Consider the following 17,178-nt stretch of genomic DNA (forward strand, 5'->3'; position numbering starts at 1 on the left):
TTGGGATTCCTTCCTTGACAGTAGACCTCCCCTAAATACTCTCTATTCTCCCTACTCCCTTTTTTCCTCATATATTTATTTTTTATATCAAAGCATCATGCATTTGTTGATAATCTGTCTTCCTTATGAAAAGGTAAATTCAGGGCCTCCTTTGCAACATTCCCTGCCATCCCTCATTCATGTCTAGAAGAGCACCTGCTATGACTTAAAAATCCCATGATGTTTGTCAAAGGAATGAATAATAGGTCTGGAGTGAACCAGAGCTGATTTTATATCCTAACTCTGAGATAACACCAAAAAACACTTAATCTCCATATTTTTCCTCATTATTAAAAATGAGGAAAATAATAATAGCTACCTGCAAGGATTGTTGTTAAGTAGAGCTGAAAAGTACCCAGCCCAGCAGCACAGGGCCGCTGATGGGAATATAAGGACCAAGACTAGCATCACTGTCGCTTCAGAATGTGGAGGACCAAGGAAGAGAATGTCAGCGCCAATGTCTGTATGATGACACTTTTCTAAAAGGCGGGCATCACAAAACATCAAGGATTTTCTAAACACTTGGAAATTGGCACGTGCACACACACACTATATGAACTTCTGTTACTATGTCCTAAGGAGCCCACAAATCCCAGACCTTCGTCCTAGAGTCAAGGCCTGGGAGTGACAAGGTTTCTGTGTCCCTCTGCTCTTGTATCTTTAGGACGGGAGGCAGGGGCACAGACTCCTCGCAGGGAGGTGGGCGCTTGGAGGCAGAGGAAGTGGCTCATAATGGCTACAAAGAACCCAATTTGAAAGCTGTCCAGCTGAGACTGTGGTTGCACTGTCACTATCAACGGTTTTCAGAGCTGCGTCGGGAGGCCCATGTTATCTTATTTCATGCTTTTCAGGTTGGTATTCAGGCCTGTCTTTAGGTGACTAAAGCCGAGAAGCCAAGTTGGTATCATGAGTAGTCGAAATCAAGAGGCTTTCTCAGTGTGACATAAGGGTCAGAATGACAGGACTAGAAAGAGACACATAGTGCTCCCTCGGGCTGCACCACTTTGATTTCCGGACAGAAGTCAGGGGAGAGAATGTGTTGGTTCCGAGTGTCAGGAAGCGGTGAGGATCTATCAGCATCTGAATCTGACCCAAAAGGGAATCATCTCATCTCCTCCAAATGCCATCCTAGAAGCTATTAATAAATTGAAAGAGAAGGAAAATAAAGACTATGAAATGTGGGAGTCAGAACTTTGGCTGGAGTGGGGGTGGCAAGTTCACGATTTTTAGATTTGTATATAAATGCCAAAGTGTTAGTCTTCTCTAAACTGTTAAAGGGATTTGGTATCTTTTTAAAGTTCACTGTAAGAGAAATAAAAATAGCCAAGAAAAATAAGAATCCTCAACCTTATTCCTAATAAAAAAAATATAGATTAAAGTGGAAGGAAAATGCTTTTCTTTTTTTTCCTTCATGAAAAAGGTTATGTTTTTTAAAACAAAAAACAACCTTTGATAATGTCTTAGATTGTAGAAGGCTTCACACGAACAGACTGTGCACTGTTGCAACTATTTCAGAAGGCGGTGCGACAATGTCTAGAGAAACTGAATTGTGCACATACTCTGTGCCCCAAGGATGTCTCTTCATCAATTCCTCTATCCGCAGTGTTGGGTGCCTGTGGGAGCCAAATATATGACATGTGTTTATGTATATGTATCAGCCTTGGTTGGAATAGCCAAAGCTGCACACATTTAGCAACTAGATTGTGATTATTAACTTACAGTTGACTATATAATAAAGGTATATGTCATGATTAGCCTTGAAGTTGCTACACATATATGTACTGACATGGAGTAATTTTTAACTTGCTGTGATATGCACCAACATTAAATCTGACACAATGTTTTTACAACGTGAACTTTTCTGAGTATATGTTAGCATGTACAAACACGTATTCATCTGTGTAAACCTAAACAATCTGTGTAAACCTAAACAAGTTAGGGAGAAAGGCAGCTGCACACACACACACAATACTACCTCTTAGGAATGGGAATAAAAGTGAAGAAGTGGAATTTATTTTCCAACTGACATGCTTCCATACTGCTTACCCTTTTGATGGTTGCTGTTGCTATTTTTGTTGGTAAATGTGTACAAGTACGCTATATTCATAGTAAAAACACCCAAACAGCTTGCAGCTCAGATACCGAGGACTCTGGGAACTGCAGCCTCTGTCACCTCCCCACAGCACTACGTCCAGATGTTGATACACATCAGTCCAACATGCAGAATACACCGCTAAGCCTAGAGAAGAGCAAGTGGAAAGGAGATTTCCAGTTCTCACCCAAGACTAGAATCAGTGGGGGGAATAGTTCTAGCAAGTAGTGGGTTTCTGCTCTTCTACTTCTGCTGGTTTGAGGTTCATTTCACAGAGAGTTTTGGGACAGTCATTTTCACAGTTGGCTAAAGGCCAAGGTTTGTTTTTCCCCAGTGAAAGTGATTAGTCCTTGGGAAAGTTTCTACAAGGTTACTTACTCATGCAAATAGACACTGAGACCCGTCATCATCCCCTGTCCCTCTTAACATGGATCAATACCAGTGCACACATGCTCAGGTTACGAGCGGGGCATTTTCACTTCATAAGTAAAAGGGTGAAGCAAAGATGGGCTAAGTTGGGACTGTAGGTTCTCTTACAAGCATGTTCTCCCAGATGAGCAAAATATGGAACTATATATGCCTGTGTGATGTGTGAAGAACTTCCTGATAGAAGTTATGTCTTTTCCTCCAAAATCATATATGCATAAAACGCAACACTCTAGGGGGTTGGTACGTTTCTCATGCTCCCTGGTTACCTCTCTTAGGATGCCACAGACCTATGGTTAAAGACCCTTTCAGTAGAAATGTCCATCCATATAATGACACACACATATTTATTAAATCAAAACGTATTCAATGTTTTGGGCTCTGAGCTACAATTTAGATGTCGAAGTGAGATGAAATAAGATACAGCTTTTCACAAAGCTTCCAATCTTGGTCAACACATTTTCTCTCCAATGGCATGCTTTACACCCACATATACCCAGTCACACCTATGTCAGCAAAATCAATAGAATGGAGGTTTGAGCTCTGGTGTTTTAATGTACAGGTGCCTACAACACGCACACCCACTCCCTCACACGGAGGTTAAACAATACAATCTTTGTTTCCCAGATAAAGACTTGTCAATTTGTCCTCAGCTGAATGCAGGGGCTAACAACAAATGCCACATCCAATAAATATGTTCAAATTTTTCCCGTAATACGTCCTGTGATTGATTTTAATTGAGCTTGCTCTTTTCAGCTCGTCTCTCAGGGCAGAAGTATAAGAAAGAATAACATCCTTGTTACAGATGTAAACGACAAGATATCCATGTAGCAGAGGAGAGCACAGTTGCAAGAAAGGTTTGTGGCAGTCACAGACCCTTACCGAAAGCTTCCCAGAGCATCTGAGATAAAACTATAGTTTATAAAAGGAAGCATACATTCTTTTGCAGACTCTTGTCTTTTTTTTTTTTTGAGACAGAGTCTCATTCTGTTGCCCTGTGTAGAGTGGCTGTGGCATCATAGCTCACAGCAACCTCAAACTCTTGGGCTTGAACAATCCTCTTGCCTCAGCCTTTCAAGTAGCTGGGACTGCAGGTGCCCACCACAACACCTGGCTAGTTTTTCAATTTTAATAGAGATGGGGTCTCACTTTGCTCATGTTGGTCTCAAACTCCTGACTGACCTCAAGAGATCTACCTGCCTCGGCCTCCCAGAGTACTAGGATTACAGGTGTGAGCCACCACACCCTGCCCCAAACTCTTTGTCTTTTTGAGACAAGGGTTCAGAATCTCTGTGCCAAGGACCCCATAACTGATCTGAGGAAGGCTGTAGACCAATTTTCTCAGAATGTTTTTAATGCATACAATAAACTACCTAGAATTAGCAAAAAACTAATTCAAATAAATTTAAATATTTATCAAAATATTAAAATAACTAATTTATAATAACCCAATATGTACTTTCAAAATCAATGTATTATATGACAAGATCTAATGGCAGGTCTGATTAACTACTATAACTTTGAAGAAAAAAAGAGCATAAATAATATTTTAAGATATAACAACTGTGATTTAAAAATGTCTGTGATTTCACTATGACAAAATCACCGATGTTGCTAATGCTACTATAGTTTATTTCCAACACTTATACTTGACTATAATCATATATAAGTTACTAGATTAGCACAAATAAAGATGTAATTTTTTTTCTTAATAAAAAAGCTTTCCAGAGCTTTTGTTCTCTCAAATATGGGGACTCTAATTGAAACAGAAATTAATTATAAAATACAATCTAGGAACAACTCAGATGCTACCAAGAAAAAGTTTTGACTAACAAACCCAGATACCATGCAAACCACCCCAGACAAATAGCAAGTGAAGGATCTCTCCCTGTCAAGTGTCCCAGGGCCTAGGCTACAGAATTTCTGAACACATTAAAATCAGAAAAAAATTGTCTTGTTCAAAAAAGCAAATAAAATATATATAAATATGTATATTTATATATACACATTATTTTGGCATATGCCCTATAAGATGGACAACCTACAATTTAAACAATGAGTTTCACATGCTTCCATTTTGTATAAGGAAGGGAAATAAAAACAAGGGAGGATCTCTTGAAAAGAGAAAGAGATCACCTCTAGGTGTGAAGTTCTTGGAGCAACTTCCAGGCTGGAGCCTGAGTTTGATAAGTATCTCTCACATCTTCATCCCGCCAGCTGGATTTTCTTTGCTAACACCTTGCTGCTCTGACCTCACCGTGCTATTTCCTTCCCTCCTTCTCCGATTCTTTTACCAGGAGCCATGGTTATTGACTGCCTTGGAGAAAGACTGAGAGAGAGATTATGATACTGAGACAATCTCATTTTTTTTTTTTTTTTTTACACTGAGATAGGTTAGATGTTAGGCCTACGTCCTTTATTTCAATTGGTAGGTATTTTTTTTCCTCTGTTTTGTTTTGATAGGGATAAGTTTTCAAATTAAATCCCTTTATTGAATTTCTACCCTTGGATAGTTTCTGAAGATGCTGCCTTTGTAAAAAGAAAATATATATATATATAAAATAAATAAAATTAGAACTGATGTATTTCATACCTTTGAAAGCTAAGCCTGAGATGACAGTTTGGCATTATCAACTGCAATGCCTTCAGGGAGCAGAGGATAATGCTGGTGTGAGGAAATGTGCAGACTCGGGAAGGTGATGGCCTCCTGGTTGTTTTTAGGATACAGGGTTATGTGAATTAGATGCCACAAGCCAGAAAGCAGCAGAATCCCCAAAAGCTTGAGAAGGGAACCAATCTGGGATGCTACCAATTCTACACAGAGCTTTCTAAACAAGGGATATGGTTATAAGGAACAGACCCTAAAGCTCTTTCACTCATTTTCTATTGTGGAGCTTTTTTACTCAAAGCATGTTCCACAGATCAGCAGTGTTGGCACCATCTGGGAGCTTGTTAGGAATGCAGAATCTCGGGCTCCTACTGAATCAGAATCCATATATATTTTTTTTTTCCAGTCAATGAAAGGGTAACTTTATTGAGGCTCCAGGGCCATGGGGATTGGGCAGGAGGCTGCCCTGTGGAGAAAGGGCCTTATTTGACCTTCTTCTTGGGGCGCAGATTGTTGGTGTGGCCACACTTCTTCTTGCGGCAGTTGACAGCACGGGGGTGCAAGCGAGCATAACATTTGCGGCAGATCATCTTGTCGCAGTTGTACTTCTGGGCAAGCTGGCGGAGGGAAGGTTCAATGATGCCACCTCCCAGACGAAGCACCAGGTGCAGGGTAGACTCTTTCTGGATGTTGTAATCTGAAAGAGGGCGGCCATCCTCAAGCTGTTTGCCTGCAAATATCAGATGCTGCTGGTCAGGTGGAATGCCCTCCTTATCTTGGATTTTGGCTTTGACATTCTCAATGGTGTCACTGGGCTCGACCTCAAGGGTGATGGTCTTGCCCGTCAGGGTCTTCACAAAGATCTGCATCTCTGTGTCTGCAGCTCGGTCGCCTCGTTGAAAAGAAAAAGCCAGAATCCATATTGTAACAAGATTCCTAGGGTGCGTAGCATACATGTTAAAGTTTGAGAGGCAATGCTCTAAAGTTTCTAGGCAACACTGTGAAGTGAGATGTAACCCTGACAACTGGTCCACTAGGTACTTATTCATCTAACATACAGTTAGAAAGATCCCTCTACATGTGCACACCATGGCATGGACTGGAGTTGCATGTGCTACCGACATTATTTTAGAGATGTTGCTCAGGCTGGAGTGCAGTGGCTATTCACAGGTGAGATCATAGTTCACTACAGCCTCAAACTCTGGAACACAAGTGATCCTCTTGCCTCAGTCTCCTGAGGAGCTGGGGCTACAAGTATATGCCACTGTGCCCTGGCCCTGCTCTGGAGATACAATAGTAAACAAAGATATATATGGTCTCTTCTCTTACAGAACTTATAGAGTGGTAGGGCAGAAAACTCATGATCAAATAATCAGATAAATAGAATGTATAATTGCAAACTGAGATGAATGCAATAAAGAAAAAAATACATAGTTGGATAAAAGCAAACCAAATAAGAGACTGGGAATTCAAGGAAGGCTTTCCTAATAAAAACAGATAACTTCAAGTCTGCACCATGCCTGGTGATTAATTAGACTCGGTTTGTCAGGGCAGGGAGAAGACAAGAGGGTATTCTAGACAGAGGAAAGAACAGGCATCAATCAGCACCTCGGGCAAGAGGTAGAGCAATCCCAAATGGTTATAGGCAAGAAGAAAGGAGAGGATAAAGTGTGTGAGATCAGGCTGAGGAAATGAGCAGGCTCCAGGCTGTGCTAGAGCCACAAGGCAAGGGGAGAACTTGGCTCCTTGTTATCAGGGCAATAGGAAGAAAACAGGACATTGAGCAGGTAACTGTTTACTATCGCCCTAAGAAAAGATCTCACTCTCTGTTGTGTAGTAAGAACTAGACCTCAGAATTCAAGATCACATCATCTGTTCCACAGAGATAAAGGCATCACCCTCCACCTGAGACAGCCCGTGGAGGGGGTGGAAGGCAGCTCCAACCTGCTGGGCTCACCCTGAGTCCGCACCGCGCTGGGAGGATTCCATATGGCAGCTTCGCCCGTGTTTACAGAGCAGGAAGGTCAACACCAACGCCTGATCTGTGTTCCTACAGACTCAGTCAAAAAATATACTTATTCCTCCAAATTGGGAAGCAAAACTCCTAGAGATGAGAAAAGTTACTGTGTGTGCACTGCAATGGAGGATGTGTGGCTTCTGGGGAGTCTGGGCTGCAGCACTGACCTTCTTCTTTGACTCTAAGCTGGTAAAGTGCAGGCATTTTCTGCCTCTGTGTTCAGAAGAGCTAAGGACAGGTCGACAGTCACAAATGACCATGATTAGGCTGCTTTCAATTTTTGAGGGATTAATTTTGAAACAGGGAGTGCCTTGAAAATCAGATTATCACTCTCGCTTGGCACTGGGCGACCTGCAACAGCCTCGTCGCTCTGTGGTAACTGCAAATCTCCCACTCTCTTCTCCTCCACACTGAGACCCCTTCCTTTCCTCCTGTCTTGTCTCCTGTGATCCCATTTTTTTCTGTACACTCTTCCTGTGCTTTGTTTTCTTTTCTCTCTCTCCCCTGTTGCTCTATCTTAGGTCTAGTGCTACCCTCTCAAGCACTCAACCCTTAACCCTCAGGATCACAGAAGAGGAAGAAACACTGCACTGTTGTCATTGAAACATTTGACAGGTCAGGCACTGTGTGTGGCATTTTATTAAACGCATGCACTAGTGGTTAATAAAATGTTTATTAAAGTGTTTCTCTAGGTCTCACCTGGACAGGCTTTGTGAAATAGAAATGTATGTAGCAGTGCCATCCACTTATTTACCATAATACCTTAGATATATTATTACTTTAACTTTCTATGCCTTGGTTTCCTCCTCTTTAAAACAGGAATAGCAACCCACAAAGCAGTCATGAGGATTAATTGTGATGGAGGATATAAGGTGCTTAGCATAACTCTCAGTGCAGGGTAACTTCTCCATCAGTGTTAGCTACTACAGGAATCATCGTAATTAATTAACTTACAGATAAGAAAACTCCAGCTTACATAGTTTAAGTAGCTTGTTCACACAATTAGGGAGTGGACTTTTGAGACATTTAGACATGGATTTGAATTCTGGATCTTCCACTTACGTTCCTTGATATCCCAGACCTAAAGCAACAATCTCCACAATCTTCACTGTGGCAGCCCTAATCACAGTTGATGAGAACTAGCAAAGGGCGAGCTAGTCACGCCACTGGCTTCCACCTGCTGCTTCTGATGGGGCCCACAGAATGATTCTCTCCTTTCCTACTCTCTCCAAGTGTCTTGTCCAAGCACAATCATAAGGGGCTGCCTAGGTAACAGCTGACAACGTAAGGAGACTGAAAAAAAAATCAAAACAAAATAGCAACAACAAGACACTTTAGGAATCAGGAATTTGGGGATTTTCCCTTTACCCTAAAAAACACCTTGATTGAATGAAGGGTTGAGCTGGTGTCACCATGATCCAAATACGCATATTTCTGGATAACACATATTTTATAAATATATTCGCAAATATACATTTAAAAACCTTATTAAGATTATTTTGCATTACTGAAGACAGGGAAAGTCCTCATGCCCAAACAACTTGGATTATTACCACGGTGTCATTATGCCCATCTACCTGCCCTTAGCTCTTCTGATGCAAAAGCAGAAGACACCTGGATTTTACCAGCTATGAGCCCAAAGCAGCAGGCAACCCCTGACACCCAGTCCCCCCAGAAAGCAGCAGGCAACCCCTGCCACCCAGTGCCCCCAGAAACCACACATCACCCATTTCTGTGCGCATACCATGAGATCATTACACAGAATTTGTTGGTGACAGATTGATGGCAACTGATATTATTAAGAACATTGGGACAAACTTGATTTACTTACGACCATCCACAGTTCTGGCCTCGAGATGCACGAGGTCTGGTTCCTTGTTTGACCCCATCACAGACCTGAGAAATGGAGAAACATGAAAAGAGACAGCCACATTAATGACTGCACATGTGCCTTAGAGGAGCTCGGCAGAGCCCACCGACTTAATATCCACAGGCTTCTAAAACCACCACCCTTGGAATGTATCTATTCTATTTTATTTATATAGCCTAACAGTGAAATTTCCACATCAAATAGAAATGATAATGACAACTTTATTGGGTGAAGGCCAGGCTGAACTCTGGTGAGGATACTGCCTGTTATTACCCCGTTTCCCCGAAAATAAGACATCCTCCGAAAATAAGACCTACTTACAGGAAAGATAAGATGTCCCCTGAAAATAAGACCTAGCACATCTTTGGGAGCACAGGGTCTTATTTTCAGGGGAACAGGGTAGCTCAGTTTGCAAATAGATTCTACACAAGGGGTGTGTGTGCCCTCCCCACGGCCCCACGGATGGTGTGCTGAGCTTTCAAAACTTATCAGGCAGATGCCAGGCAGGCTGCTTCGGCTGGGTGACTTAAGTAGTAATTTACATTGCAAAATGATCTAATTGAATTGAAATTTGCAGGTCAACCTAATACACCCATATGAACTATGAACACAGCACATGACTCCACTGACACAGTGTCATCCACAGCACAGAGTGACCATTCTCAGTGTCACTGAACCAGGGTGAGGGGGGATGCGGATGCACCTCCCTTTCTGACATGTGCCTGAAACCATATGTGCCAGTAAAATAAAATCCTATTGAAAATGCCATGGAGGCACATATTACTGTGTAATCTTGCAGTGAGCCATATTAAATAGAAAATAATTATTATTCTGTTACATAAATGAAATGGGCAATCACATTTTATCTCTAGGATTTTTGTACAGCAAGATTAATTAAACTTGGGACCATCTGTACTTTTTTTTTTAAAATCAGGGTTTTCATAACTTTAATTTGTTCCATATCTATGTGGAAAATAGCTGAATGCCTCCAAACTGGTCCTTCTGTCTTCCACCAGCCACTCAGCCCAGCCATCTAATCCACCCTAGAAATCGCAGATGTTAAAAATATCCTTTGGGACTTAGTGTAGCACCCAAGACACAACACAGATAAACTCCATCTCAATTTTACTTCCTCATCTCCTGCCACACTGCAAGAGTTTGCTGTTCCCTGAAAGCTTCTGTCTTCAGCTAAAATTGATCCACATGTATATACATCCACATGTATGCTTATGTACAATTCATGTACATAATGTCATGTAATGGAGAGTCAAATGTGATATGAAAGAAGGAAGGGAGAAAGGGGGGGAGAGAAGGAGAGAAAGAAAGAAAAAGGGAGAGCAGGAGGGTCTAAAGGTCTTTGAGTTCTTTGAAATAAGTAAATTCATCCCTGTTCCAGGGACATTCCCCAAACTCTTCTTATTTGAACTCATTCATCCAACTTAAAGAGTCTGACGCCTGGCTAGCTTAGTCACCCCTCATCTTTAGAAAGGAACTTTCCCGAAGGCGCTCTTGTTATTGTCAGTAAGTTTTCTCTGATTGATGGCTGGCCTGAAATTCAGAGTCTACTCTTGAAACATGAAATCCTGTTTTCTCCACCCAGGAAGCAGATATTCTCTAATAAAGGTTTCATAACTTCCCTCAGCTGGACCTGCAACGTGCATTTGGACATTTCACGTCATTGGGACCTACTTGAATGGAGAGAGAACATGACTCTTGCATCATCATTTCACTTAAATACCGTGGTGGCCACTAGGCATGGGGGTGGCATTCCATCTTTCCGCACTGAAGCACTGATTGAATCTACAGGTGACCTCTTATGACAAGGCCACGAGTCATGAGAATTAAAAATAAAAAAGAGCTGGCTGACAAGCCTCAAACTAGAAAGGTCCACAGTTAACTGTTTTGTCAAACTATCAATGGGAAGTCCCATGTCCTTTGCCACCCACTTTGCCTTATGCTTTGAGTGTCTTCCTTGAAAGAAAGGTTTACCACCTTTTGTGTATAGGAGAGAGCAAAGATTCCAGAAACACCATTTTAAAACTAGCATGCAAACTTTCTGTTTAACTTACAGTTAGTGTTAATGGGAGACAAAATGACTACCTGTGTCCGGTGCAGCCCTCCATAGGCTCAGGTCTCCAAAACAGTTAAAGCAGTAGTTTCTTAAAATACTATATTATCTCTAGGGCAAGATCTATTGTTTCAAGAGACATTTTTCTCCCCCTTGTCAACTAACAAAAAAGAGGCAAGAGTAAAATAGAGCCCTTTGTTTTTCCAGAATTAAAAGTGGTGAACTCATCTCCTTATCCTAAGTTTTTTACCATCTATAGCAGCGGTTCTCAACCTGTGGGCATTGATCCACAGAAACTGTATTAAAGGCTCTCAGCATTAGGAACATTGAGAACCACTGGTCTATAATAAAACAACTACAACAATGAAATAAAACCTTATATATTAAAGTAAAACCACATTGTTTCATATAACTTTTATTTACTGATGTGCTCACACCTAGACCTAATGATCTAAGGAGTACTTCTAGCAGTCACAGGTGATAAAGAATTATTGCTGCTTTTACTTTACGGCCCTAGTGAGCCCTTAATTGTGAAGATAGTCAGTGTTGAATGTTGGCAGGGTTTGATTTTAGTGGCCCTGTCTTTGACTAGACACCTTGGAGAAGCACATCCCTGCAGGTGACCCAAATAGCATCATTTATATATATCCCCACATTTTAGCCAGAGCTGTGGAGTTAGGTAGTTTTTTGTGTATTTTAGGATGACTATCATGTTTCTTCTTCAACATCATAATTATCAAATAAAAACAATATAAACATAGAATTTGATCTAAATGAAATTGTCATAACTATAGATGGACTCTGTAGAGTGAGATCTCAGGATTGGCTTCAAGCATTGAAATCCAAAGATGTTCGTAAGTTTAAATTCTGGTATTAAGCACAAAGGGTTGGACACCATCGCTTTATGCTTCTAGATCACCCAGTACACATCAATATCCCGGTCTCTACATAAATGACTCTCCTACTACACCAGGTCCTGAAATACAGGCAATCTGTTTTTTACCAAAGCATAAAGGAAGTTTCCTGAATAAACATATAGACAACATATTTACACTGGTCAATATTTACTATTATACCTGATATTACTATGTGAATCAATTCTGGGATCAGAAAGAATCTCTCTATAAATATGAGATGAAAATTTTGGTCCAGGATCCTTTAACTATGGAAAATGGCGACAGGAAGCTGTATCTTGTCAACCTTTGTGTCACCTTTATGTCAAACCAAGAAAATTAATTTCCTTCATGAATTGAGTTTTGTAGAAAAGAATTCTTCATGCCTGTGCACATGCTGGTGTCTGCCTGGTGTTTACTCTCACGTTTCTTCTGCCTTCATAATTTTATCCCCATGGCTGAGCTGCAGATGGTTGACAGTTGAAAATAGGCTTCTCAGGAGGGGAGCCACTTAAGCTAAGTTGGTTATCCTTTCTGAGATTTCCAGAATGACGCCCATAGGCCATGTCATAATGGGTGACTCATTTGTCAATGTCCCTTATTGACAGACAAACTCAATCCTTTCTGTGCATTTGTGCCAAGTACTGCATGGCACATACAGAAAATGTGTGTGGAGCTGTTTAGGAGGAAGGAGATGTGCACAGACCAGGCACCTATACCATTTATCGACTGACCTAGATATGTGGCATTTGGTAAATTGCTTCTATATTTATGCTTTCACTTTTTAAATCTACGAATGAGTTTACAGTAATGTTCCTAGGATATACATCTTAAAGATTCCTAGCACATAGCAAGTGTGCATAAAATGAGGCTAATTTCTTTCTTCTCTTCCTTCCCCTTATTCTTTCAGGACATGGAAAGGAAATACTATTAGGTACCTAAGAAATTAAAATTAATGTTCATATTGAAAAATTCTTGGAGAATCTTGGATATGTGAACAACAGAATTGATTTATCAAAATTATTTATCACCATCAGTCAACAGAGAAAAAAAAAAGAGTCAATGGCCCAGAGATTAACTATATGAATAAATAAAATTCACTTATACACCTATTCATTTACTTATTCAGTAAAACATCCCAAGTCCCTAACATAGAATAAGAAACAAGAGCTATAGATTTCTTGCCTTAAGACCTCTAGAACTATAGAAGAGAGAGTAACCCAATGAAACAAGGATTCTAATATTCAAGGTGCTGTTGAAAGACACTGGAAGAATGACCTTTCACCTGCAGAGACCTGGGAGGCAAGGAAGTTCCAGAATGCTCTTAGAATAAATGAGTTGAATCTTAAAAAATACACAGTTAATGATCAATGGACCAAAGAGGTGGAAAAACACTCTATTTAGAGACAAATAACAGGAACTAAGGCCCTTGCTCAAAGATAAAGCAATACCTACAGGCATATGTAGTAGGTCAACAGGCTGAAGTCTGTTTTCTAAGTAGAGAAGTAAAAACAAACCAACAAAAGAAATATGTCAGCAGAGGTCCAGTCATAAAGCACTTTTTTGCATAGTACTAAGATTTTGTATTTGATCCTAAAAGCCATGGAATGGCACTAAAGAAAGTTAAACATGTAAATTTATAAGCAGCCAAAAAGAAGAACGGCAGTCCCCATCTCTGTGTGGGCTCTTTATTTTGGTAAAGTCTGAAGTACAAGTCCACTGGCTATGACAGCCTGACGCAGCCGCCTGCATCTATGCCTCCAGTTTCATAAATGGGTCTTCACATTTAGGAGCTATTTTGGAACAAAACCTAAGGATGACCAAGACAAGAATATGAATAAAAATAAACCATGCCATGATGAAGTCTACCAGTGATATTAGCAGCGCAACATCAGCCAGAGGGGGCTGAATGCAGCCTTTGCAGAGATTTGCAACAGAGAAACTCAGAAATGTCACCAGTTTATCATTGGACTGGCATTTTATCTGAGTTTATACCGGCTTAACATAGTGCGCCATAAATTCTGCAAACCCACAAGAAGTCCTGATACAGATAATGACAGAGCAAGAATTAAAAAATAAACACCATGAAAGAGTAGCCCCTATTTGGATTTAGAATTGCAGTTAATGGTATAGGGAGGCATGCAGAGGGATCTGCATAGGAGCAGAGACAGGAACCCCTGCCCTCCTGTCCTTTGTTTGAGGAACCACTCCTGTTTCCACGGCCCTCTCCTGAGCAATGCACATTGAAGCAAGTGGTCCTGTTCTGCAATCCAGAGAAGCAAAGTGCCTGGCAGGTATTTGCAGCAGGATATCTTGATTTTCTCTTCTATGGCTCAGGACCTCCCTTTCACCTGCCTCCATAATTAGGCTTTCAGAGGAACACCAGGTTAACACCCTGCTTAATGCCACAACTTTTATTTTTGTAAATGTCATCTTAGCCTGAGGTCTTATCCACTGAACAACCAGGGCAAATGTCTGGATACTGTAAAACAGTCTAATGGTGCCATTTTACCTTCTCCCTTGAGCCTAAGAAGTATGTTTTTTTTTTACCCCCATCTCTTTTCTTCTGCCCTCTGTACTGTCATTCTGGTTTCCCAGAACCAAAGGTACCTACTACAAATAACAAATGAATAGATGAATAAATAAATAGAAAAATAAAATCATTCTCAGTCTCCTGAAAGCATAGGGCCTTCTGAGAAGCAGCATGGCCAGTGACCCCAAGCCAACCAAATTCTACATTTTGTCATCTTTTCTTTTCAAGCCAGGAATCAGCTGTTTCCCTGCTGTCTGCAACACCTGTGTGTGTGCATGTGAGTGTGTGTGTTTGTACCTGTGTGTGTGAGGGAGCAAAGGGAAAAATGGAAGTCTGACTCAATGAAGCAATACAGAAATCTCAGGAGGGGATGAGGAGGGGAGGATATCTGTTACACAAAAGGCTTGATAGAAAGAAAGCTGAAAGTTCAAACAACAATATTTAGAAACAAGCACTACGAAGACCCTGCCATGGCCAGGTCGAAATCAGCCAGAACCAACCACCCTTTCTGTTGTAGTTCTGCCCTTTCCTTTCTCACTTTCCTTTTTTTTTTTAATGTAATGAGTTTGCTTTTTCCACTATTGTTTGCATTTTTAATTTTTTCTTATGTCCCTACTTGCATGCTCCTCGCTGTCTTTGTCTTTGTGGTTCTTACATAAGCACATGGGGGTCTAAGACAGACAACAAGGGGCCAGGGCCAGATCACCACACCTAATCCCCAAACAAAGACCGCAGTGCCACTGGGCTATGTTGGGATATATTTAAAATGATCAAAGAGCTTGAGATCAAGGTAAAGGGGGAGCTTATAATATTTCTTAATAAGGTTTCTTTTTATCTTTCTAATCTTCAGTGATATACTCTATTTATTTTTAGCAACTTGCTAATTTTACTCAATAATATATCTTGGAGATAATTCCACACCAGAACATGAAATTAGTGGGATAAATCTTTAATTAACTTATTTCAATCTATTCAATGAAAATATCCAACTTGTTTCAGTATTTTCTATTGATGAATCCAAAACAAACAAAAAAAATACATAAACATAATAAAAAACATTGGAAATGCACATGAATCATTCTTAACAGTAGTTACCTCTGGGATCATATGGAGATTCTGACAGTAAAAGGAGTCCTTATCCTTATCAGTTATTTCAAAAAAATTATAATGAGGATGTACATATGTAATATTCTAAATATTAATACATCTGTACTATTAATAAAAATAAAATTTTCTTTCTTTCTTCTGGGTAGATGCCTAGTAATGGGATTGTAGGATCAAATGAGAGGTCTAATTTGAGTACTTTGAGGATTCTCCATACTAAGACCACAAAAGGTTGTATTAGTTTGCAGTCCTACCAGCACTGTAAAACTGTCTACTTCTCTCCACAACCACATCAGCATCTGCAGCTTTGAGACCTTGTCATGTGGGCTATTCTTGCTGGATACAGGTGACATCTCAGGGTGGTTTGGATTTGCATACCTCTGAGGATCAGGGACAATGAGCATTTTTTCAAATGTCTGTTAGCCACTCATCTGTCTTCATCAGAGAAGTTTCTGTTCATATCTTACCCACAGATAAATTGGATTTTTTATTCATTTTTTTGCTGATTACTTTGAGTTCTCTCTAGAGTCTAGGTATCAACCCTTCGTCAGATGCAAAGGGTTACATGCAAATATCTTTTCCCATTCTGAAGGTTATCTTTTTGCTTAATTTGCATTTATTGCATCTTAATTTATAATCACCAAAATGTAGAAACAACCCAAATGCTCAGCAACCCAAGAATGAATAAATAAACTGTGGTATATGTCTACCATGGAATACTATTCAATCAATAAAAATGATGGAGACTTTAAGTTTTTTTTTATTAACCTGGATTTAGTTGGAACATATTCTTTTTAGTAAAGCATCACAAGAATGGAGAAGCAAGAATCCAATGTACTCAATTATCAAATGAAGGCAGTACATAATTTAATATAAGGTGGGGTTAGGAAAATGAGGGAGTGGGGAGAGGGAAGTAGGGAGGAGGATTGAGGGTCTTGGTGTATGGTATACCACTTGGCAGCAAGACACAATTATAAGAGGGACTTCACTTAAAAAATGCAATCAGTGTAACCTAATTCTTTGCACCCTCAATGAATCCCAAACAATAAAAAAAAAAAAAAACAGAAGAAGGAAAATTTCTTAAGTCTGAAAAATAAAGTTTAAGGGGAACATAGTTATTGTATGCAAATAACAAAGGGAGAGAGAGAGAGAGAAGAGTTGAGTGAAGTTTGTGTAGACAGGACACCTGGAACTTTCTTAAGTCTTAGAATACTTGTAATTCTGATACCGTCTTAGTAAAAGTTCTAGGATCGCTAAGACCAAAGAGAGTTTTGTTCAGTAAAATAATGCTAAAGATCGCCAGGAGGGGTGTGTTCATGCTAATGTTAAACTCAGAGTCACAGGAGGGAGGTTGGAGGCCCTGCTTGAGCTGGAGGAGACACAGTAACAGAAGACAAGGGGAGGAGAGAACCTCTCAATTCTTTTCCTTCCATCTCAGTTAATGACAAGGAACTTCAGACAACAGAGTAGAGCAAATATAAAGTTTAAAGGAATTGAAACCTAAACATTATTGCTGCTAGAGATAATC

General features: G+C 40.2%; 2 protein-coding genes across 6 annotated transcripts in view; both read right to left on the reverse strand.

The window, feature by feature from the left end:
* The window catches only part of SORCS1 (sortilin related VPS10 domain containing receptor 1), a 521,473-nt gene that overhangs the window by 136,456 nt on the left and 367,839 nt on the right, over positions 1 to 17,178 (reverse strand). For all 5 annotated transcript variants that reach the window (XM_053584238.1, XM_053584237.1, XM_053584236.1 and 2 more), the window contains exon 6: positions 9,014 to 9,078. In XM_053584238.1, coding sequence (XP_053440213.1) covers positions 9,014 to 9,078 — 65 coding nt within the window. The remainder of the gene's footprint in view (positions 1 to 9,013; positions 9,079 to 17,178) is intronic.
* LOC128581429 (ubiquitin-60S ribosomal protein L40-like) lies at positions 5,558 to 6,073 on the reverse strand. Its single transcript, XM_053584239.1, has one exon. It carries the CDS (start codon positions 6,032 to 6,034, stop codon positions 5,648 to 5,650), a length of 387 nt encoding a protein of 128 aa, XP_053440214.1. The 5' UTR covers positions 6,035 to 6,073; the 3' UTR covers positions 5,558 to 5,647.

This window comes from Nycticebus coucang, chromosome 3 (assembly GCF_027406575.1).
Source record: "Nycticebus coucang isolate mNycCou1 chromosome 3, mNycCou1.pri, whole genome shotgun sequence".
NCBI classification, from domain to species: domain Eukaryota; kingdom Metazoa; phylum Chordata; class Mammalia; order Primates; family Lorisidae; genus Nycticebus; species Nycticebus coucang.